At 54.8% G+C, this 25,329-nt stretch overlaps 1 protein-coding gene and 1 pseudogene across 2 annotated transcripts in view; one reads left to right on the forward strand and one right to left on the reverse strand.

Annotated features, from left to right (window-relative positions):
- The window catches only part of CABLES1 (Cdk5 and Abl enzyme substrate 1), a gene marked incomplete at its 5' end in the record, with an annotated part of 78,145 nt that overhangs the window by 39,515 nt on the left and 13,301 nt on the right, over positions 1-25,329 (reverse strand). The window contains one exon of the mRNA XM_081097102.1: positions 1,394-1,465. Coding sequence (XP_080953228.1) covers positions 1,394-1,465 — 72 coding nt within the window. The remainder of the gene's footprint in view (positions 1-1,393; positions 1,466-25,329) is intronic.
- Positions 6,108-6,504, forward strand: LOC308523304 (histone H3.3-like; annotated as a pseudogene). Its single transcript has one exon. The product of its transcript is annotated as a histone H3.3-like (transcript).

Below are 25,329 nucleotides of genomic sequence, written 5' to 3' on the forward strand. Positions count from 1 at the left end.
GATTTGCCGGGAATTCAGCAGTTTCTGGAAGAGCTGAGGGAGACACCCGGTCTCACTCTGCCTGTGTTGCCACCAGGGCACAAGGGCAGAGCAGGCTCAGCCTGGGCCAATTCTGAGAGGGGCAGGGTGACGGGCGTGTGACCAGGAGCGCGTGCCCAGCGCCTCCTCGGCCCCTTAACCACATGGGCCCCTAAAGGGGAGCGACGTCTTCCCACCGGCCCCCCTTGGCGCACGGCCACAGGCACCCTGACCACGAGCTGCTCGGGCCCTGGGGACACCAGGCTGCCAGCTCCGCACACTGGTTTCCCCGAGTGTGGCACCTGCTCGCAGCACCGCCCCCCTCGCTGATCACCTGGGCCAGCGCCCGCCCCCACGGACTTGAGTGCAGCTTCTGCAGCTCTCCCTCCAGGAAGCAGCCCTTCTCCCAACACTGACAGCAGCCAGGACGGAAGGGCGCTGGCACCGCGCCTCGTCGTCCCGCAGCGACACGCACTCACCTGGGACAGCCCCGCTGTCTCTTTGGAATAAAGTCAATGATGAGACTCAGGGCATCTGACACGTTCGACCCGACGCAGGCCTGTCCATGCTCCACCCTCCACCCGGTGGTCTGTGCACAAGACCCAGGACCTGGGGGGAGAACCTGGGCCCGGAAGGAGCCGGCTCCAGGGTGAGCTGCCTCCCTCCACATGAGCACCTCCCAGGCCCAAAGGGAAGGGCCCGGGACGCCCCAATCCTGAGCCACGGCCCGACCCATGGGTGCAGGTGTGGGTTCCCGGAGGAGCGGGTGCAGCTGAGGGCACATCCTCCGCAGGCTCCCCTGCTGCTGCCACATGTGCCCTGTCGGCCAGCGCCCAGCTCGCTCAGCACCTTCTGCAGGAGCAGCCCCCACGGGCCACCGGCTGGGCGGCAGTGAGTGCTGCCTCCTCCAGGAGGCCTGGCTGGCCCGCGGTGCGGACGGGGCGGCAGAGGGGGCTAGAGGCGGCACGGCACAGCTCAGCACTGCAGTCACCCAAAAAGGTGCCGCAAGCACTTCTGTCACCTCCAGGGAGGGAGGGACCAGCCCCAGGGAGCAGGCTCAGCTCCCCTCACGCGTTGCCCAGCACCTGGCCGCACAGGGCACCGCGGGCACCGCCAAGCGAGCCTGTGTCTGCTGCGTCACATGGCACCTGGACCGGGGCCAGGCTGGGCTGTCTTCATCGCCAGCAGCTTTCACAGGGAAGGGAGAAGGGCCCCACACTGTTCTCCTGGTCCTCAGGGCAGGAGTGTCCAAACTATGACCCTGGGGCTTAGACGTCATTTTAAACACTTAATTCTGCAGATCAGGAGTTTTAACTGTGGCTGTGACCTTGCCCAGCGAGCCATTTACACACAGAAACGCCAGCCGGACACTCACCTCCGCAGGGGGGCGTTCTCCTCAATGTCTTCCAGCGTCTCCAGCGAGGACCTCTGGGAGAGGAGCCGGCGTCTGCAGAGAGAAGGGAGAAGCCTGGGTGTTTAAACTGCCTGTGAAAGGGACCGGGCGCCCTGTACGTCGAAAGCTGTTCTAAGAAAGAAAGTCCAATGAAGTCCAAAGAGATCAGACAGCAGCTTCTTTACGAGGCCGCGTGCCCCCAGCCGCACCCTGAAGGCCGGGCCCAGCTTGCCGTCCATCGAGGGCTGCTTTGCGATTAGGGAAGGGACTGCTCCCTTTTATGCTGCAATTTTCCCCAAAGACCAAAAATGATAAGGTGGCTTTTCCACTGTGCACTCGGCACCGAGCGTCAGACAACGCTGCTGCGTGTTCGGATATTAGTCGTCTGTACAGGCTGCCTGATGAATATCACACTTCGAAACCCTGTTAAATACAGTCGCAATCCGGGTGCAATAACATCACTAGGAGCAATAAAGAAGTGATGGTCTCTGACGGCCATGACTTCAAAAGCAGTTAGAGACCAGGATGACCTCACTCCCGGGGGGAGTCTCTCAGAGACCAGTGAGGACAACACATTTCCTCTTTCCCGTTGCTAAGGAACCGCAAACCGCCTGCTACACCTCAGCCAGGTAACTGAGACTCCCTGGGAAGGGGATGGGGACGGGGTGGGGCGGCCGGTACGTCACAGCGAATCCACCTGCAGGAGGACATCATTTCCCAGGAAGTGTCTGGCAGAGGGGGTGGGAAGAGTTTGAATGGGTCTCTCTTCACCTTGGAAAACACGGGACTAGAATTAGAGGGATAATTCTATGTTGTATTACAGTTGACACAACTTAGATGAGAACATGCCATTATAACTACGTTCAACTTTGTTCTAAAGAACAAAACAATATCAAATGAGACACTCAGAAAGCTCATGTCTGCAATCCATTTAAGGGCGCCATCAACTTTCTAAGAGCCTTTTCTCATCTGTGATGTTCCCGTGCTCCCTAAAATGCTCGTCCCACACCCCCTCCTCCATCGCTGAGCTGCCTGACTTGTGGGTGTGTGAGAACCAAGAGTCCTCAGACACAGGGACCTTCTGCACGGCCTGACACTCAGCTCTGCCATGACTCACAAGGAACGTCCATGTCGGCAACGCTACCCGATGCCCAACAGTCAACCAGACGGGAGGCCAGGGCTCCGGGAGACACTGGTTTTGCCTGCAAAGGTGCGGAGGGGCCTGAGGGACGGGAGCTAATTTTATAGGCGCCGACTCGCCAGTCCCCGGGGCTTATCTGTGCAGCCCTGCAACTTGGGGCGCAGCTCATGGGACCCTAGGACAACAGCTCGCGGTTGTGACTCTGAAGCGTCCAGGCCACAGCTGAGGCGCGGCTGCTCCCAGCCCTCGCCCAGGCTGGTCTGAAGCCCCAGAGGGACAGGCTGACGCCCAGCAGGTCACACCCCTCCTGCCAGGCCCGCGACGCCTCAAAGGGCAGGGCAGTTCCACAAGCAGCGCGCGTGCCGTCAGCCATGCATGTCAGTCCTGGGGTTGGAGGCTTTGGAGCTTAGCAAATGCCTTCATCCTGGAGCCTCAGTGTCCTCGTCCATGAAACGGGAAAGTGAGAGTAGGAAGCAGAGGCTCAGGAGTGCTCGACGCACGGCAGTTACTGACAAGCAGCTACGGGGTTTCTGACGGACACTCGTTTCCTCCACTGGAGATGCACCCTGACCTGCCTTCCCCTCAAACGACCAGGATCGGGGGGCTGTCCTAGCCCTGCCCCCTTCCCCCCAGTCCCAGTCAGGGGCAGAGTCACCCCAAAAGGCCTTGTGCCTGAGCTTCCCTGGGACCCTGCTCCTTCTACGCGTGTACACCTCTAGGCATAACTAACTCCCGGGTCACCTTTGCTGACGCACTGGCCAACTACAAGATTAGCCCCTCCCCACCCTGACTGCTCCTTTAAATTGGGCGACGTGCTTCCCTTTCTCGTGAGAGGAGCTAGCAGCGTTTTCTCCGAGATGCAGAGCTTGGGAAGGACCACCACTGGCTGTTACCAAGAAACTGTCACCGGGCACCATGGAGACGGACGCGGGGCTGCCCTTCCTGCATAAACAGGGGCCTGTTCGCTGCCTCGAGGGCCTGCCCGTGGTGGTAGCACAGGGAGCCCTCTGCCCTCTGCCCCCTGCCCCCTGCCAGGCCCTCCCAAGCAATGCAGCAACCTCTCCCCTTGCTCCCATCCTGAGAAAGCCCGCCATGGAAGGAAGGCGAAGGGCAGGCGCCAACCCTCGCCAGGCACTTTCCACCCACAATGTGCCTCATACACGAAGCCCAGTGCCAGGCAGACTCCTTATCACCAGGTACAGCCAACAAGCAAGGTCTGTGTATTGTAATGACGGACGACACCTGGTCTTGGACCACAGTGTCCTGCCCCTTATGAACCCACAGACGCCAGTGAGAGGCCGACAGACAACACAACAGCATCAGGTGCCACGTCACCAAGGGGAAGCGTCTGTGTCTGGTCCTCAGAGCGAGTCCTCAGGTTCCGTCTTGTCTGACAATGACACCCTGGCCCCTCCTCCTGGCCGTAAGCACATTGAGGCCATGTGGTTCCCAGGCAGCACCCACAGGGAAGGCGACCTCTCTGAAGCCCAGATCCTTCTGGAACCTTGTTCTTGCTCCACTCGGCCCAAGCGAGGGCATCGTCAGCCAGGATGCGGCTGTGCACCTGGTGAGCACACCACACCCAGTGAATCCGCATCGTCAGGGCTAACGGTGCATGTGAGTCAAGTCCCGTCCCGGCCCCGGGCCCCTCACAGTGGAGGCAGAATAAACCCACCGCACGGAAGGTAAGGAGCCACTGGGAGGAGCAGAGGAACCAGCAGGAACGCGTGCGCTGGAGAGAGGACACGGCGAGGCAGGACCCAGTGCAGTCTCTCCAGTGTCATTTAGCACAAAACTGTCACCGACTCCATTTTGAGGGCAGGAGCGTGACCCACCACCCCACTGACCACCCACCCACACTGACCACCCACCCCACTGACCACCCACCCACACTGATGACTGGGAGCAAACAGCCCACGGCCTGGTCTGAGCTCTGCCATCGTACTGATGGACAGCAACCTGGGGACCCAGAAGAGTGAGGGGGAGGTGGGAGCGGGGCTCAGGGCGCCTCCATCGGCGTCTGGAGAGAAGGGCATCTCTTCTTGGCCTGGTGGGCAGAGCACCTGGGAGAGAGGGCTGGCATGGCAGGACTCTGGGCTCACTGCTGTCCCTGCTGACCGGTGAGGCCAGGACAGGGTGACCATGGGACCAGCAGTGCCAGCTCGTCATGGCTGATCCCCTTGTGGGGCAACCTGGGCAGCAGTTTAGCCCAGAGACCAATGTGCGTTTGTGGGCACCACAGGGCCCACTCCTGTCTGAGAGGTAGGACCGTACGGCGAGGAGGGCGGCCCTGGCCTCAGTGTCCAGGGAGGAGGTTTAACGGGGTCCACCCACTCCCCCTGGTGCATCCGGAACCCCAGGGAGCGTTAACATCTCTGGAGGCAAAACAAATTCTGAGGGCAGAACCCCAGGCCAAGGGAGCGACCATCGCTCCCACCTCCCTCCTCACAGGAGGCCATGCCCACGTGGCTCTCACACCCCAACCCCCCGCAGGGCCCCTCGGCTGTCAGACGGGCCACAGTGGGGGGGAAGCAAGGGCTTCACGCCCCTCGATCACACAGGTGACGGGAGCCGGGTAATGATGACCTCGGTTCGTCCAGACAGTTATTACGACAAAAACCCCAACCATGGAAATAACTTACTCACAGTCATTGACACCCCACACTTGTAATTTATTTGCTTGGTCACTGTGTCTGTCTCCCACTGACCTTCTCCCGCCCTCGACGGACTGAATCACACCACACGGTCGGCTGCTCCTGGAGGGACACCGCGCCTCACCTGTCGCCCAGGGAGGGAGCCTCTCAGCAAAGGGCAGGCTGAGGACTCCGGGGCTCCCGTGTTGGGGGGCAGGCGTCTGTGATTCCCCAGAGACTTCCGACCTCCGCGCGACAGCTTTCTGCACACGCTGCCCCGGGGCCTGCCCGTCCACATACAGGCTCCCAGCCCGTCACCAGAAGCCTGAGGTCGCCCTCAGAAAGCCTCCCAGCCCCTCACTACAAGCAGGACAGGGAGGCAGACACCGTGCAGCGGGAGGGGCGGGTGGGGGACGGACAGCCCCCCCCCCCCCAGGCACAGCTGTGCAGTTCACAGGGATGAGGCGGGATCTGTTTAAAATTCATTTCTTCTGTTTAAGATTATTCAATGTTCATTTTTCCAAATGGAATTTTATATGCCTCACTTTTAAAAAATTCAAACCAGGCCCGGCTGGTGTGGTTCAGTGGTTGAGCACTGACCTATGAACCAGGAGGTCATGGTTCAATTCCCCAGTCAGCGCACATGCCCGGGTTGCGGCTCAATCCCCAGTAGGGGGCATGCAGGAGGCAGCTGATCAATGATTCTCCCTCATCATTGATGTTTCTATCTCCCTCTCCCTCTTCCTTCCGCTCTGAAATATATATATTAAAATCAATATTTTAAAAAAAATCAAACCAGGAAATGCATAAAGTAGAAACTGAGGGTGTTGGCAGCCGCCGTCGCTCTCCAACGCCTGCGCCGCCTCCAGCTCGCCGAGCTCCAGCCGAAGGAGAAGGGGGTTAGTACAGAGGTCTCTGCGCCATGGCTCCTACCAAGCAGACCGCCGCAAGCGACTGGGGCAAAGCGCCGAGGGAGCAGCTGGCTACCAAAGCCGCCCAGAAGGGCGCGCCCTCCACCGGAGGGTGAAGAAGCCGCATCGTTACAGGCCTGGCACCGGGCACTTCGTGAAATCAGACGTTATCAGAAGTCCACGGAGCTTCTCATTCACAAACTTCCCTTCCAGCCTCTGGTGCGAGAAATTGCTCAGGACTTCAACGCAGACCTGCGCTTCCCAAGCGCAGCAATGGGTGCTTTGCAGGAGGCCTGTCTGGGTGGCCTTTTTGAAGACCCCAACCTGTGTGCTCTCCACGCCAAACTCGTAACAATTACACCAGGAGACATCCAGCGAGCGCGCCGCACATCTGGAGAACGTGCTTAAGATCCACTATGCTGGGAAACATTTCATTCTTAAAAAAAATTCTCTTCTTCCTGTTATTGGTAGTTCTGAACGTTAGGTTTCTTTTTCCATGGGGTCAAAAGGTACCTAAGTATATGACTGAAGGTTGAAAATATGGGACAGAAATCAGGTGTTTGGCAGTTTTTCCATTTTCATTTGTGTGTGAATTTTTTAATATAAATGCGGGGACATAAAGCATTAATGCAAGTCAAATGTGTCAGTGAACAAGTTTCAGCAGTTCAACTTTATAACAATATAAAAAACCTGTTAAATTTTTCTGGACAATGCCAGCATTTGGATTTTTTTAAAACAAGTAAATTTCTTATTGATGGAAAAAAAAAAAAGTAGAAACTGAGGATGATCTGCTAACCCAAGGTCCAGAGTTTGGCGTGTGCCCTGTCAGTCATTAGAACTGTGAGAAGGAAAAGGTTTGTCTTTTCAAACACAAAGGCAATGAGGAAGAACGCCGCCTGGGCACAGAGCTGGAACCTGGCTCCACCATTGGCAACACTTGTGTCTGAGCCGATAGGAGTGCGGGGCGGGCAGGAGCGCGGGGCGGGCAGGAGTGTGGGGCGGGTAGGAGTGTGAGGCGGGTAGGAGAATGAAGTCTCGGGGAGACAGCAGCCAGGAGGGAATTGGGCTCCTCCCCAGGTGGGAGGCGTTCCCCGGGCTGGGCACCCTGTTCTGTCCAGTCTCTGGCTATAAGTGAGGCTGCAAGAAGAGTCGTCACATAAAGGACCCTTGTTGGTGGCTCACACCAGCTGGGGGGGGGGGAGGGGGGAGGGAGATGAAGGACCAGCAGTAGAATTAGGGCTCCAACCTCATCCCCAAGGCCTGGTGATCCCTGCGGGCCCAGCAGCCTTCCCCACGTGGAGCTGCAGGTGTGGGAGCAGAGGGCTGAGACCACTCTAGGGGCGGGAGAGCTACCAGGACTAGCCACTGTCCAGGTGGGGCGGGTGCTGCAGGGCCCCAGCGAGGAGGGGGGCATGGTGCGGGGAGGGGATGCAGGACGATGAGGGGCCGGGCAGGGCGGGAGCCTACAGGCTTCCTCTGAGCCTCCTTCTCTGACTTGAGATACAAGCTTTCATCACGGCCCCACCAGGGCCCAGAAGGAAAGGGCCTGGGTCACCAGCCTAGAAAGCAGGCTGCCCTTCAGCAGACAGAGTCCCCGTCATGTGTCCTAAGATCGTCCGCTTCTCATCAGACACGTTTGTCCTGGGAACTGCTCGGCACAAGTGCTCCTGATGGCAGGGCTGGGCTGTATCTTGCAGACTGAGGTCCTGACCGAAGAACCTCCACACACCCAGGAATTAACTTTCCTCAATGCATCTTTGGTGAAAGCGCTGGTTTTCAAATACCAGGCTCTCTGAAGGCCAAAGGCCCCTCTAAACGCCACGATTTTACCCGTCGTTTCTCTAGCAGCTGAGCTGTCGAGGCCGCAGCACCATGCGCTCGCTCTCCAGACTCCGCTGCGAAATGATGACAACTTTGCTCGTGATCTGCCAGCCCCCACAGCCAGGACTCCAGATGCTCTTAGAGCAGAAGTCAAATCAGACTGTGTTCACTGGGCGAGCAAACTGTTTTGCAGCAACACATATGTGTTCACAGATGAAGGCAGAAAAGGCAGCTGTCGCCTCTGAGCAGACACCACAGAGTCTCGGAGCAGAAGGGCCGTCGGCCTGGCGACGCCTCCTCAGACACGATGTCGTTCCCGCCCGGGGATCTAAGCTTTGTCTCGCAGCCAAGCCGCTGATGAACCGCGTGTGGCCTTGCCGGCTCACCTGGCAGCGGCTGCTGGACGGGCTGAGAGGGAATCCCTAGGGCAGCGCGGGCTCCGACACAGCCGTGCAGACGGCTGGGCAGGTGACCAGGCTGCAGCCACCCACAGAGCACCCTGTGGGCCCGTCCACCCTGCAGTGAGCACCCGGCTGGCCGGCTTGTGAGGGAACGGACTCCTCTCCCGGGCACTTCGGTGCCTAAAGCCGGACCCACACCCAGGACACCGACAGAAGCCTTTCAAAGTCCCCACCAGTCACAGGAGTCTTCCTTGTAAAGGATGAAAAATGGGGTCACCTTTAAGAAAAGGAGATGCACGGTCCAGAAACGGAGAAAACGCAGGGAACGGACTTCGAGTCTGGCTGTTTTCCAGTCTCCAGCTGACGGATCAGGCAACAGTCAGGTAATAACTCCATACACCGAGAACTGCCAGCCCTTGTTCAAACAGGATCTGTTTCTCCATTTTTACAAGCAGGTCATGGAAACAAGGCTGAACGTTTGCAGAGAATAGGAAGGCCCTCGGCTGCCGGGCTGCCTTCGCTTTAAGGTTCTCATCAGACTCATCAAATTCTGGAAAACGAAGGTGTGAGGTCATCTCGGCGCCCAGGGCTTTATGAGCAGAATTTAAAACCTGGCCGGGGACTCACTCCTTAACCTCCTGGTGCCCTGTCCGTCGTGCCACTTCCCACCTGGAGAGGCACTTCATTCCCTCTGGGAACAAGTTCAAAGGCACCTGCCCAGGCTCCTAGAGGCCTTGGGTTGCAGGAGAGAAAGGGGGGCCGTGACTCTAACTCCTGCTCAGCCCCACCCCTTGGGCGGAGCCTTGCCCTGCAGCTGAGGGAGCCAGCTGAGCAAGTGTGCAAAGAGAGAAACCAAAAGCAGTTGTACTAGTTGGAGGGGGGCGGGGGGTGCAGGATCCAGGAAAGTTTGGGGTGTTGTAAGGCTGATGAGGCGAACCACCTTGTCTTTGCTACATAACATGCTGGATGCCCATTGTGGGGGTGGACATGTGAGGGCCAAGCCAGGACAGGGTGCAGGTGTGAAGGATACACAGCAAACGGAAAACCACTCAGAATAAAGGGCCAGCTTCATCCTGGAGGAAAAAGAGCCCATTGATCTAACATAACCAGTCCAAGGAGTTTGGGTCAACTCGCGTGTGTTCCGGGTGGGCATCAGCGTTGAAGGAATCGAATCCAGCGTTCCCTGTGAAAAGGGTTCCCTGAGCCAGGCGGGGAGGGTGGCTGGTGTCCTGCACGTGGACCCAGAGGTCACGGCCAGGACAGACCAGGTGCGGCACGTGGGAAGCAGAGGGAGGTGCCGTGAGCTCACAGGGGAGCCCCATTTAACTGGGAAGACAGGGGAGTACCCCCGAGAAGGACTCCCCAGACCCGTGTGGACGGCTCAGGGCTAAGCCAGGAAGGACTTCTCACACATGCTGCCCAGGAGGGGCCGAATGCAGCAGCCAGTGTGTGCAAGGCCCAGAGGACTCCCTAAGCAGAGTCAGGGCAGGAGCCGGCAGGAGCCAGGAGGCAGCTGGGCCCCTAGCAGACCAAGGCCAGTTCTAGAGGGAGCTGGAGAGACCCCACGGTAATTTCTAGCAGATTCAAGATTGATGGGATTTCGTCCATCTTTATTTTGTAGTTTTTCAGATTCATGGTGACCTGTGCTCAATAGCAGCTCATGGAAATGAAGACTGATGCTTCCTTATCCATCTAGCGTCAGTCAACACATGCCTTTTCCTTCCAGGAAATGGGCTCATTTCTTTCTGGAAACCTTTAAAAATGCCTTATTTCTCCCTGACCACCGACGTTCATTCCCAATGCTATATACCGAGTGGGCCCCGCGGACCCGACTGCACAGGGAGTAAGGGGGTGAGGGTGCCCGAGGGTGACCACATCTCACTTCAGAGGAAAACTCAGAATCTGCTCCACCCACCCCCCCCGAGCCCTCCCCAGGCGCCGGGTGCTGCTACCTGCTCTGCAAAGCTGTCCCTGACATTTTCTGAATTCCTACCTGTGGTGTCTTCACCGTATTTGGAAATACTCATATCTGGACACCTGCAGAGCGATTGCCTTTACTCTGGTCCCACACCCTCATCTGTACGCTGACTGCACGCACGCACCTGGAGGACAGATTGCTGTCGTCCCTTCTCTGAATCCCCTTCAACGAGCAGCATCTTCCCTTGTTGGTGCCCAACACACCCAAAGCACAGCATGGACAGCTGCCCACGCCCGCCCCGCCCACCAGGGGCAGGGCTGGCTCCTCTCTCTCCCAGGAGTGAGAGGAGCACGTTTCTGAGAGACTCGGCAAGACAGCAAAGCCCTGCCCCTGCGAGGAGGAGGCCCCAAACGAAGCCGGCCTCAGAGCATCAGACCCCTGGCCTCGGTTGTTTTCTGAGCAACAGAATATTGGGGTGAGTGTGTGAGTGAGTGTGTGTGTGTGTGTTTCAAAGTAAGCCTTAGGTCAAACCCCAAAACATAATCTAGAATAATTATAAATTTTTAGACTAGATTAGAATAATTATCTTATAAATCTGAACGTACACATTTCCTTGTAACTCAATCACTATTAGAGCAACAAAGTTAGTTTTATAAACAACAGATCTGAAACCAGGAGTTGTGACTGGCACTTGCAGTCCCAGGTCAATCTCAGCATCTAACTGACTTATCTTCTGGTCTCAGTTGTACAGTATGGAGATGATCCCAACAGACACAGATGAGTAGGTGCCCATGGCAACCGTTTCTAAACATCTCAGCGTCCAATTCAATTAAATGTGGCAGGTTGCTGAAGCCGGTTTGGCTCAGTGGATAGAGCGTTGGCCTGCGGAATGAGGGGTCCCAGGTTCGATTCCGGTCAAGGGCATGTACCTGGGTTGCGGGCATATCCCCAGTAGGAGATGTGCAGGAGGCAGCTGATCGATGTTTCTCTCTCATCGATGTTTCTAACTCTCTATCTCTCTCCCTTCCTCTCTGTAAAAAATCAATAAAATATATTTAAAAAAAAATAAATGTGGCAGGTGAAGTTTACTTGTATAAAATCACATGACTCTGGCAGCACAAGTTAATTAATGTGTAACGAATGTATTGATGGTCACCAGTGTGACAGGGTTTGCTATAGAACACTGCTGGGTTTATATATTTACTGCAGTTTTAAAAATACTTTATATCACTATGTATGTCTGTAAGTATATAATATGTTCACATATAAATCAAACCTCAAATTGTTAAACACAGAATTACCCCATGTGCCCTACAACTCCATTACTAGACATAATCCAAGAAAAACGAAAGCATACCCACACAAAAGTTTGTACACAAATGTCCACAGCAGCATTCTTTACAAGAGCCAGGATGTGAAAACAACCCAAAGGCCCATCAACGGACGAGTGGATGGATAAAATGCACTATTATTCAGCCACAGGAAGGACAGCAGTACTGACATCTGGCACGGAATGGATGAACCTTGGAAACGTTACCGAAATGAAAACAGCAGCCACAAGCGACCACAGCGCGTATGATGCCACGGATAGGACCTGCCCAGAAGAGGCCACGCCACAGACAGAAAGGAGATTCGTGGCTGCCCAGGCCTGGATGTGCGGAGTGGGAGGATGGGGCGTGACCGCTAATGGCCATGGGGTTTCTTTCCTGGGTGATGAAAGTAGTGTAAAATTAGATACCGGCAATGGTCGCACAACTCTGTGAATATTCTAGAAACCACTGAATAGTATGCTTTAAATGAATGGTGTATGAATTACATCTCATCGAACTGTTAAAACATATGAAATTCATATATGTAAAACACACACAGTTATAAAACTTACATATTATAAAATGTATGTATGTAAGAAAGACATACTTTGGAAAAAATACATGGCAACATGAATCAGCCACTTGTGGACCACCTGACGCCCGCGCTGAGACCCTGGGCTCTAGAGAATGTAATTCTGAAAACAACGGATCGGTTCTGTTTCCTTTGATTAGCACCTTGGAGACTGAGCTGGACTGACCTGCCCAGGCCAGAGCCAGATGGTGGGGAGCGAGGATCCGCCCAGACCACCTCATCGCAGAGCCAACGCCCCCCCCTTTTCCTTTCTAATGCGGGGGAGGGATGTTCAGCCGCAGGCACAGGTGAGCATGGAAAGCAGCTCCTCAGGTTCACTGGGTCAGCCTGAAGCTGCATCACCCAAACCTGCCGACAGCTCCCCGTCCACCCTGCTCCCTGCCTCCCCACAGCACAAAGGGAGCCTCCCGATGGCACCCATCAGAGCGGGGTTTGTTCGGAGGCTGAGGCGCCGGTTCCTTCACTGAGACACACGTGCAAACGCTCCCCTTGGAGGCGGCGCCCAGGAGGAGGGGGAAGGCAGAGCATGTCCTGGAGCCTCTGTCGGGGTCCGTCTGGGGAGGCAGTGTAATCTTTCAGCAGCTTGTGCGGACTCTGGAAATATATTAGTGCAGCTGCCTCGCCGTGGACATCATCAGCCCCCAGCGCAGGCTGCTCAGGGACGGTTTCCAACGCGCATCTGCAGCCGAGAGCCGAGCCTGGAACCACATGGATCTTCACTCAGCTGTCATGTGGCGTCCGCTGACGGCTTCCTTGGCAAAAGCCTACCCAAGGGTTTGAATGGTCCCTTTATGTCAGGGCTCAGGTATGACACCACGCAGTTATTATGGAAAAGAATACATTCTGAACTACTTGAAAGTTGGGGATATACCGTTTTCAACCAATGTTTTCAGAAAGCAATGGACTAAAATAAATGCAATCAGCTGCCATTTTATTTTCCTAAGGAGGTTCAATGGTGTCATCCTCTCTCTCTCTTTTTTAATCCTCACCCGAGGATATGTTGTTGTTTTTTATTTTTTTAGATTTTTTTTTATTTTTATTTTTGAGAGAGAGAGGAAGGAAGAGAAAGACAGAAACATCAATCGGTTGCCTCCCATACTCACCCCGACTGAGGTTGTGTCCCCACCGGGAATGGAACCCACAACCTTTTGGTGCATTGGACAACAATCCAACCCAGCCACCGGCCAGGACTCAATGGTGCCATTCCTCAGGGCAGGACCTGTGGCCTGCGGTCCCTGGACCACCGAGGGTCTGGGCATCTTGTAAAATCAGGGGCAGAGCACGCCTGTGTGCACCTATGTCCACCTTCCCCTCTTTTCTAGTCTCTATGAGCCCAAGAAAAGACCAGAAGCCCTGCTATCAGGCAAGAGGTGGTGCTAAGAGGGCAGCGGGGGTGGCAGGGCGGGTTCCAGACCCACTTCTGTCTCTGTCATGTGACTTGGAGCAAGCTGTCATTGTCACAGTCATCACCACATTCAAGGATTCAAGGTTCTTCAGGGCGGGGGAGGGGCCCTTCTTCCTGCCAAGGACCACGTGGGTGTTTACAACACCATTCGAGGGCCACACAGAATCACCAGCTTAAAAACTAGCCTTCAATTAACTCGCCCTAACGCCATGGCAGGGCCAGACCCCATGATTTCTCAGGTCTTATATGGTCCGTAGGCCAGATGTCCTCACCCCCCTTCTAGGGGTGAGAATACAAAGAAGCATAAAGGAAGCTAAGAGCTGGTCCCTGCTCTGGGGGCTCACGGCCTAGGATGGAGACGGCAGACACAGCTCTAATATCTCCAAGATTTTGGTTAAATACAGACCAGAGCTTGGGATGCAATCAAGCTCAGAGCCCTGCCCCGGCCAGCAGGGATGCGAGGCCGATGGGGGTGGGACCCAGAGTTCCATGAGGGTGGACGTGGGGAGGGGGAGTGCCCAGTGAGGACCTGCTCTGTGGGGGCCAGGCCACTGGGGGTCAGTGGGTGGCAGGGATGTTGGAAAAAGCCAAGGTGAGTGTAAGCCACAGCAGAGTGGAAGTGGGGGCCCCCACTCTGAAATCGGGTAGGTTCCCAAGGAGAAACAGTAACACTTCGATCTGTCAAAGGGAAAAGAAAGGGCAGCAAAGTAGAAAGGCTGCAACTGTGCCAAGAACGGAGGCATGAAACAAGACACGCAGGGCTGATGAGAAGAGAGCAGTCCACCGGGGACGGTTCACACACGTGGGCGCTCTCCTCCACCCGCACCCAGCTCAGCAGAACGACAAACTGTCCCTCACGTGTGCGTGCCGTCATCCATCTGTCACCTACTGAGCACCTGCGACAAGGTGCTGGGCATCCAGGATGAACAGAGCACGGTCCCTGCCCTTAGGACAACCGGGGGGGGGGGTGCACATTAAGAGAGAGAATATGGCCGGTGGGTGTGGCTCAGGGGCACACTGAACCAAGAAGTCCCCAGTTCAAGGCCTGTCAGGGCACATGCCCGGGTTGTGTGCAGGAGGCAGCTGATCCATGATTCTCTCTCATCATTGATGTTTCTCTCTCCTTCTCCCCTCCTCTCTCTCTTTCTAAAATCAATAAAGACATAAAAAAGAGAGAATTATGGGAGTGGAGAGTGCACTGACAGATGAGTCTGAGATGTTAGGGAGCAAGAAGGGGGACCCCAGGCCTCAAGGCAGGGCCAAGGAGGAGCAAACAGGAAGGTCCCTGGGGTCAGTGCTGGGATGGACCTGGGAGACCACGAGTCCTGGTGAGAACACCCGCCCAGCTGTGCAGTCGCGTGTTAGCAAAGGCCACCGGCCCCGACACTTCACCGTCGTCTCTAGGGGCAAAGCAGACCTCACCTTCCCCGCAACCCACACATATGGGCAAAGACCCTCAAATTGGTCCTTGTTCCCTGCTCAGTCCACGGGATTTCTGTTCCTGCATGTTCAGACGTGTTCTCTGAGACGGACGCCCGTCGAGTGTCAGGACGCGCAGGGCTCCTCCGAGGCGGGACTCGCCTACTCAGTCGCTCCACAGCCAAGGCCTCACAACCAGCAAAAGCCCGTTTCCCCCGGCCTAGAAAACCCAGCCTCTGCTCCTGATTTTAAATGAATAAGAAGCATCAGGGGTAGACACAGACCCATGGCCCGTCAACATGCTGCAAGAAGCTGTGGGTGTGGTCTTGGGACCTGGCAACACAGCGGACAGCGTGGCAGCTGCCCAGCCCTCCGGAGGTCAGAGTGGAGAGGAGAGAGAAAGGGGCCTTTGCCCTGTGCCCGCCTCACACTCCTGCAAACAGCCGTCAGGAAGGCTCAGGCCAGATCAAGGCCCTGGTTACAAGTTTATATTTCATTTTGCAAACAGTACATACCATGCACTTTGCCAAGGCTTTTACAGACATCTTTGTATTTAATTTTTACTCCTGTAAGCCTGGTACTACCCTGATTCCCATTTTACAGATGGAGAAACTGAGGTTCCAACATGAAATGTAACTTGCCCAAGGCCACAGAGCCAGGGGGCAGTATGGATAAGGAACAGGGCAGAGAACTAAGCACTCTGAGGTGTCACTGACGAAGAGATGCCTTTTTGTGAGGTGAAGCCGAGTTTGCTACCCCAAAATGTGTCCTTTAAAAAAGAGAGTGACTATTTTAAGCTGGTTATTTTTTTATTTTTATTTTTTGTTAATCCTCACCCAAAGACGTTTTTCCATTGATTTTTAGAGAGAATGGAAGGAAGAGGGAGAGACAGAGAGAAGCATTGATGTGAGAGAGACACATCGATTGGTTGTCCCCTGCACAAGCCCTGACCAGGGCCGGTGAACCTGAAACCAAGGTACGTGCCCTTGACCGGAATCAAACCCAGGACCCTTCAGTTCGCAGGCTGACGCTCTGTCCACTGAGCCAAATTGGCTAGGGCTTAAGGTGGTTATTTTTAAGAAATGGAAGATTCAGGAAACACTTCTGACCTTCCCTCTCCCTGGCTGTCTCAGAATCTGGGTCGAGGACCTGCTCCAGGAAGGGCGAGATCCTCACTGGCAGGTCCAGTGTGATATGAAGTCGTGTGTGAGACAGGGCGGGACCTAGCAAGGCCGTTTCCTCCAGGGCCTCTGGTCTCACTGGCCCCCAAGCATCTGCCTTCCCATCTCCATGTGAACTGCCTCCTGCCCTTTGACGCCCCAACCACAACACTCCTCTCCTCCTGAGTCCCGGGGGCAGATGAGCCTCCACCCTTGGTCTCAGTGTATGCACGGAGGACACACTTAGTCATTTTCTCCTGTTCATGTAAACTGGAGCATTAAACCAGCTGGAAGAGCTTAGAAAGGCCGAATAAAAATCATTTCTCCTCCCCACACGTGCACCTGGGTAGAGCTAACCTGTGTCTCTCAGGGAGGTAGGGAGGCTGCGCAGTGCCCTCTCCTCCCACAGCGCTGGCAGCCCCAGGGGCCACTGCCAAGCCCAGGCACAGCCTCCCGCCCCAGGCTGCCCCAGGCTCCCACATGTGGCGGCTCCAATTAGGGGAGAAGCCAAGGGGATTTCAAAGGCATCTCAGGAGAGCCCCTGCCGGTCACAGCCATGCCAACCCCCAGGCAGTTCTCCGAGCCACAGGACACCTCTCCTGTCCTTTCAAATTCCGACCAGTCCCCCTGAAGTCTGTTTCAAAGGAACTGAAGGGCTTTCTGCTCCTGCCGTGCTGGAAGGGAAGCTGTTTTAGATGCAAACCACTTCAAAGTTTATTTTCAAATGAAAGTTATTTTGCCAAAGAAATAAGTTTTACCCAAGGAGGGAGCAATGATGGGTCTAAAAATAAAGTTAACTTTGGAACCTTGGATTGGGCCGCGCTTGGAGCTCGCAGGCCCACTGACATGAGAAATGACTGCTTTCCTGGCAGGCCAGGCGGCTTCTTGGGAAACTCTCTGACCGCACAAGAGTCCCGTGTTCCATCATCGGATCAGGTCTCCAGGCGGCTGGAGCCTGTGCAGAGCATGCATCCTGGGTCCAGTGGGCGACCCTCTGGTGAGATGGGTAGGTGCACAGACCCCTTTTTCTCCTCAGGACGGGGGAGGCCTCAGCAGAGGGAGGCGGAGGGGGGCATCTCCTGATGGCTCAACAGTCAGCCTTTGGCTGTGGCACAGCTTTGCTCAGGGCCACATTTTTTTCTTTTTTTTCCATTAAAAATAATGTTTTGACTGTGGTAAAATAGACACATAACCTAACGCTACCATTCTCACCATTTTTACGTGTATAATTTAGTGGCATTAGTACATTTACACTGTTGTGCGATCAGCACTGCCATCCATCTGTGAAATTCTTCATCATCCCTAACTGAAACTGTCGCCCCTCCCCCTTGGCACCACCCCTCTCCTGTGCATAAAGTTCTATAAATGTGACCACGTGGGTAACTCTCTTATAAGCAGAGTCACAGAGCATTTGCCCTTTTGTGACTGGTTCACTTCACTGAGCATGATGTCCTCAAGGTTCATCCATTCTATGCACGTGTCAGAATTGCTTTCCTTTTTTAATTTATGATACTAGTGGCCCGGTGCACAAAATTCATGCACATTAAAAGGGGATTAATTAGAGGAAATATTTTAATATTGCTATTTGCCCTTTCTCTACAATGGAAGTGTCAGAGATGAAAGAAAATTAGTAAAATGTATATGAAAATCTTCTTCCTGTCAGAGTCTGGGGTGCACCACGGGGCCCAGAGTCAAGTCCCCACCCACCCACGTGCACCTCAAAATCACGCGAGACTCAGACCGGCCGGCCCCTCCCCATTGGGCTAGATACAGACCCAACCGGTCCCACCCTTGTCAAGCCCTGCCGGGAGGGGGGGGGGCACAGCCTCAGGTCCCCTATCAAGCCCCACCGGTCAGGGGGTGCACCTTGAAGTCCCCCGTCAATCCCTGCTGGGTGGGGGCCGTGGCCTGAGGTCCCCTGTCAAGCCCCACAGTGGGGGGGGGGTGCAGCCTCAGGTCCCTGCTGATTGCTTGTTAAGGCTCGTTACAGGAACTTGGCCTCCGCTGTGGGTGCAGCCATCTTTGTGGCAGAGTGACAGTCAATTTGCATATTCCCTCTTTATTATATAGGATAGCAAAGGTGGAAATTTACTGAAGAAGTACAGACTCCCATGTGGGGAGGGGGGAAGAGTCCCTTCTTTCCTTTAAGGCTGAACTGTAGCCTATACCAGCCGTGTGCAAACATTCACCCACTGACGACACTTGGGCTGCTCCCACCTTCCTGCTGCAATGAGCACAGGGAGGCAAAGAGCTGCTGAAGCTCCACACCGGCTGTTTAAACTCTGGAAGGGAAACTGGCCTCAGTCACCAGATGCCCCAGGAACTGCCTGGCTCTGTCCTGCCCCAGTAGCGGGCATCACCCCAGGACCGGCCAGCTCGGCTCTCAGTGCTCACGGAACCTGCCTGCTGTTCTTAAGGGTGGGAACGGACCAAGGGCACACGCCCTTGCATGCCTGGTCTCCTTTCACGCCCCACACACCCGTCCCCCCAATGAGGCAAAGCTACCTGCTGAGCTCCCCCAGAGCACACCTTGGGCTGCAGGGGCCCTGCTGGGGGGTGGCCCCTCCTGTCCTCCTTTGCACCCCTCTCTGCACATAGGGTCCCTCCTTGCTCCCATGGCATCCTGAGCAGAGCTCTGCCACCGCAGCCCTGCACTATCCTGCATGTTCTTGCCTGACTCTCCTACGTGACTCAGGGCTCCCTACATCCAGGGCTACACCTCATATTAGGTGCACAGTGAATACCTGTTGAATGACTGAACGAACCAAAATAATCAGCCCCCCAAACCCTCAAAACAATTACCAGCACACCGACAACAGCGGACAGATCTAACCAATGATTCCAGCAGGGGGGTATCTGTGCAACTTTACAGCATATTTTGAACAAGGTAATAAAACGCAAAAAAGGAGGTATCTGGTAAATAAAACAGACCCTGTGTCTCTAACCAGCCTTTGAAGAAACTGGCTACAGCTGGGCCCCTGGAAGCCTGGACTCTCCGAGGGTGGGTCCAGGGCTCTGTGAGCTTTGTGGCCTCAAAGATCTCCAGCTCTGTGCGAGGAGAGATTTAGGAAGTCCTCCAAAGAAGCCTGGACAGTTTCCTTTCTTTCTTTCTTTTTTTTTTTTTTGAGAGAAAGAAAAACACATGGAATTGAAATAACCATTAAGCAAACATAAAATTATGAAAGCACACTCCCAGGAGAGCAGGGAAAACAATTTCCGCTGATAGTGATCTTGAGAGTAGTTTTACCGCGTGAAGGAGCACCAGGCAGGGAGTGACCTGGTCTCCGTTCCAGCCCCATCCTGGTCAGGCCCGGCATGGGGAGCTCGGAGCTGCTTCTCCTGATGAGGGAGGAGCCACCCCACTTGGGCCTGAGGGTGCAGAACCAGCCGGGCTCCTCCGGGCAGCACAGTCGCTGCGGGACCAGCCACCGACAGCCACAGGGACACGATGCAATGCCAGGACGCACGACTTAATGAAAAAGGGAACCTTCCAGAACGACACAACGACACATGCAGCTTGGTCTCTCGTACTGAAACAAGAGAGAACATGTACACAAACACTTGACACAACCGCCCCCCCCCCCAACCGCGAGCCTGCCCCACACGCCACTGGACACCTGGGTGGCAGGGTAGGCGTGATGGGAATTTGTGTTTTTTCTAAATGTTTCACACAGGCATTCCTTTTTGTTACCAAAAAGAAAAAGAAAAAGGAGTTTTTTTAAAAAATGACATGTTTGTATTATATGCAGACATAAATATGTATGTGTATATACACTGATGGGCAAAATTAGGTTTACAATTGTTCATAATAAATAATAATAAATAAGTAATACAAGAATAAGCTGTCTCTCATACTCACACTGTGAACCTACTTTTGCCCACCCCTGTATGTAGAGATGGTATTCTAGGTAGTATTTGAGAATCAACTGGCACCATTAATTGAAGAAAATAGGGAGGAAGGCAAAAAGGAAAAAAAAAGAATAAAAGGTTGATAAGACAGCCCATTATGATTAAGTAATTTCTTAGTTGCTTGTACACATTTCAAAATATTCCTAGAATTGCTTCTTTCCAAAAGACAGGAAATCACTCATTTCCCTGAAATGTGAGGTTTTCAGGCATCAATTCTGATGAGGAATCGGTGCATTCAAACAACCTTGCCTTTCCCTGGAAAGCCGCCCGCACAAGGCTGCTTCCAGATGGAGGGAAGGGAGAAGCTGGCACCAGGCACACCCGCCCTCACAGCAGCAGCATCCACAGCAGCCAGAGGTGGAACCACCCACATGCCCACCGACAGGGGACGGATGAATGACTCGTGCTGTGTGCATGCCATGGAGTCGTGCAGCCTCAGAAAGGAAGGAGATGCTGACACGCTACATGGATGGACCTGAAGAACCTGATGCAAAGTGAAACAAGCCATATACTGGGGTTCCACGTATACGGGGCACCCAGAGCCGTCAAATCCAGAGACAGAAAGCGGGTGGCGGTTCCCAGGGCTGGGGGGTAGGGGGGTAGTGAGGAGTTGTCGATGGCTGCGGAGTGTCAGTCATGAAAAATGCAGAGCAGCCCCACTGCACCGTACAGGTGAGAATGGCTCAGATGTGATGTAAAAGCCTGTGTGGTCGTGTGCACTCCGTGCTGCTTGCTGACAGGTGCACGGCACAATTCCTAGCCTCCAGAAACCCGCTCCTGGGACATCATGCCTCTCGCTTCGCCTGTACTTAAACTTAACCAGGAAAAGAATATCATTCCTGCTTCTGCAACTGGCCATGAGGCCCAGAGGCCTTAAAAAGTACAACAGGGTCCTGGCCAGGCAGCTCAGCTGGTGAGAGCAGCATCGTCCCAAACACCAAGGTGAGGGTTCGATCCCCGTCAGGACACAGGTAAGAACCACCCCATGACTGCGTAAGTGGAACAACAATTCGCTGTTTCTCTCTCTCTCCCTTCCTCTCTCTCTAAAATCAATACATTAAAAAAGTTTAAGAAAATATACAACAGAAAAGCACCTTCCCTTGAATGCACAGCCCACACAAAAGACTACAGTATTTCAGGAGAAAGGCTGAAGGTGAGACATGACAGATAAAGGAATGGTGTGTTTTTCAAAGAAAGATTTTATCACAGTCCCTGCGTCAGTTTGTATTTGGACGGGGCGTCCCCGGGTGCACAGCGCCTACAAAGTGCCTCTGGGAACCTCTGGGAGGCAAGCCCAGGGCCCCTCCCCCAGGGGCCTTCTGCTGTAATGACTGCAGACGATAGAGGTGCCTGGTCCCCCCAGGAGGGCCGGCTGGAGGCCAGCAGGCAGCACAGGGCCACAGGGCACAGCCCCCTGGTGCCTGCACGCCCCTGCTTGGCACTGCACTGGGCAAGGGGCTCCCAGCAGCGAGCTGGAGGCTGAGGTGGGTTACCTCCTCCCCATCTCCCCACCCGGGGCTCTGGTCATCCATCCGCTATCAACACCGTTACCTGAAAATCAACATGTTTTTGCAAGTTCTCACTTGAGAGGAGTTATCTTATTTGGGCAATTTCCGAGCTGCCACGGACAAGAATGACCCTGCAATTCTCCAGAGACGCAGAGGGTCCCAGCACCAGGGGAGGGTGTTGTCGCTGTAGAACTGGACAACGAGTGAAAAACAATGCAAACCTTTGTCTTCTAACTACCTGGGCTGTTATCTTTAGGTGAAATTTTGAAAATCCTAAATTCTTTTGAGAGGAACATGAAGAGCCTCTGTCACGCAGACGAAGTCCAAGCAGGCTGGCAGCACCTGTCTGTGCATGTGCTTGATCGTCTTCTTAAACTCAACAGGTCTTTTCTGAGCGCACACAGCCATGATCACCGGCTGGCATCTGTTAACAGCGAGTCTCCCACGGTCGCCTTGGGCTCCACAAACACAGACACAGAGGAATCACTTGTTCACTAAACAAAAGTGTGCACAGCAGACAACATCTTCGATAAACTGTCTACTTAACACGCGTCACCAAACACTTGCTTATAGGAAAGGCACCCTTCTCCCCTTAAGGAAATAGAAGTTTCCTAACAAGAAACTCCTTCAAGCTTGTATTTATGAACACAACCAGGGTAGGCAAAGCAAAGCTTAATATTAGATAACAGAACAAATGTGAATTTAGGGCTGCAATTTCTTTGCAAGCAAATAACAGTGAACGAACACACACACACACACACACACACACACACACACACACGAGGGCTGGAATGTTCCAGACTCCGTTTCTAGAAAGCACAGAGAATGTCCTATGTTGCTCTCACTGCTGCCTTATGTCCTTGCTCCCAGCTAAACCCACAGAAAGTTTAATTTTGTGCCACTCAACTGTGAGCCCGGGTCTGTGGAACGAAGACACGGAGAAAGTAACTAACTGCCCAGAGCGAGGCTTCCAGAGAGAAGATAAAGAATCGGTTTCCAAGTGACTGCCACCTTGTGATTGTCGGATGTGGCAGCAAGTCCGCCTCCTGTGAGCTACCTCCTGCTGGTGACCTGAGGGCAGTGCCAAGCAGATGGACTGGCTGCTGAGGTCTGGGAAGAGGGCACAGGGCTGAGGTCTGGGGGTGACTCAGGTGGGGACCCTCCACACGATGTGCTCTCCCACCCTTGGGGACATGCAGCCACTTTCTGCTAACATCTCCGCCAGATGCTGAGCAGAAGGGAGGGAAGGACATCCTGGCAGCTTTAAATACACTTTAGCAGCTGTAGAGACAGAGGTTTTGGGGCTGACACACAAATTTGCTCTTTACATGCCGTAATGACACTCTGCTTTGCAACGTCCCCTCTGGCATTCTGCTCTCCCACCACTTGAATATTCACAGGAGGAACCATTAACCCGGTGGGTGGCCTGGCACCCAGCAGGTGACCACTAATATTTGCTCATTGACTAGCTGTCCGCTCATCCAAAATGACAGACTTGACAACGTCTGTTTCACATGCTGGACGCTGACCGTCAAACTGGACGAATAAAGCTCTAAACAGATTTTCCAGGTCTCAGCGCTGTGACCCAAACGGACCAAAGGACTGGAAAGCTGCAAACTCTCCTCTCGGCTCCGAGCTGTGCGACGGCCACCACCCTCACCGTGCCCTTATTTTCAGGGCAGCGCTGATCGGCGGGGCACGCGCTCCCTGAGGAGCCATCACCCGGTTGGCACCGCAGGCACACACACCCTGTGCCAGGCGCAGACCTCAGCACTAAACACGAATCGACTCGCCTGGTTCTCACCAACCCCACACACCGGGTGTTCACTGTCTTTATTTACAAAGAAGTAAGCCAGGAGTCAGGTTTTCTGTGATTTCTAAGTTGCCCCAGCCCCACAGGCAGGGAGTGGCTCGGGCACAAGGCCATGCTGCCCTCCTGTAAGTGAATCGTAAATGGACGATGCTACAGGTGACTTTTAAGCAGTGTTAGCCTATGATGTCAGCCTTCGGATCCTACTGTCGGAAGCACCCGGCTTATTGTGTGCCAACGCCCGCCGGCCCAGCTTGGTGGGAAGAACAGGGCATTCGGTGCCAGGTGGTCACGCTCACTTCCCGCTGGGACCCGAGTGACACCTGCTCTGTTCTCGTTTCCTCGTCAAGAAAGCCAGCCCTCCCCGAAGGTGCGCTCGGGAATACAATGGGAACCAATGGGCAGCCTCTGCCAAACAGAAAACAGCGACCCAGTCCTGGGAAGCTCCAGCGCACGGCACACGCGTGAGGAACACCTGCGTGAAGTACAGCCGTCCTCCCTCGACCGCGGGGACTCAGCCCAAGACCCCCAGCGGATGCCAGAGACCGAGGGTAGCAGCAAACCTCACGTACGCGATGGTTTTCCTGCACACGCATATCTCCTCAGTCAACAGCTAGCATCACACGCTTGGCTGTGGGGACACCCTTAGGGGAAATAGGGGACGTGAGCACAGGCCCTGGGATACAGCCACGTCGACCTGATGCCTGGGATGAGGGCTACTCATCGCAGGGGCTGGGAATGCCTCCCGTGCGATGCGCTGGACAAAGGGAGGATTCCTGTCCCTCGCGGGATGGTGCGAGATTTCAGCGTGCCACTCAGCTCGGCGTGCAATTTTATCTGTACGAGCTGTTTATTTCTGGCATTTTCCATTTCATATTTTGGGACCGCAGTGGGCTGTGGGTAACTGAGACGGAGGAAGGCGAACCCTGAGGAGGGGGACCCGCACACTGGGTTCTCATTCTATGAAGATTTCGTGGCTGCGAATTCTCCTACTTGTTTGCATGTATTTGCAGCTCCACAGTCTTCAGGATGCTTGTCGGTCACCCGTGGACACGTGCACTGCAGAGCAGAGAAACGCCCAAGAGGCTGTTAAAACGGCGGGCGCGGGCGAGGCACTGAGGTGAGGGGCAACATGGCCACGGAGAACACTGCGTGAGAGGGGCCTGCAGGCCGCGTTACTGCCGCTCCCGGGGGCGCAATGCCAGTGCACTAACCACACGGGTGAAGTCAGGCATCTTTACACGGAACACACAGAGAGCAGGTGAGTCGACTGGACGATGAAAAGGAGGCCCGAGCCTTGCAAGCTGAACCCCGAATTTCCGCTTGGAGCCATGGCTCCGTATGCAGTGTCGGCAGCTACGGCGAGTCCACAGCAACGTTACAGAGCATAACTCTGCGGCTGAGCGCTGCTACACAAGCTGGGCACTTGGAACCCAATTCCCTGCCTGCGGTGAAGGCAGTGAAGGGGGTGACGTGCAGCCACCAGGCTCTGGGGAGGAAACGGAGAAGCCTGCACACCCCGCCTGGGCTCTCCGCGTCTCCGTCCAACGCTGAAGGCCTGTGGCGAGGTCCCCATGTACCCGTCCACGCCTGGGGCTCAGTGCACGGCAGCCTCACCTCTGTGGGCCTCTGAGATGCCTTCTCGGGCAGCTGAACGCTGATGGCCTGGCTCCTGTGGGAAATGCCAGGACAGGCCTGGGAGCAGCCTCACTGCACTCCTCTCCCTCAGACCACCCAGCTCTGATTCCTCTTTTCCCTCCGAGTGATGCTCACCAAAGCCTGGCAGAGTGAGTGTCGCTCTCAATTTAGTGAGAACTCAAGGGTGCAGAGCCAGAACTGACGCAGCTCATCCGGTTACCCGCGTGACGCTCCAGCCGCTCAAGGGGAGACTCGGCAGGTGTTCCCACGCAGCAGCCCCTACTAGAAAGCACGCAGGGGGCACCCAGAGGTGTCGGGCTGTTCAAGCTCACTTTATGAGTT

This window comes from Myotis nattereri, assembly GCF_964212035.1.
Source record: "Myotis nattereri genome assembly, chromosome: 8".
Taxonomy (NCBI): Eukaryota; Metazoa; Chordata; class Mammalia; order Chiroptera; family Vespertilionidae; genus Myotis; species Myotis nattereri.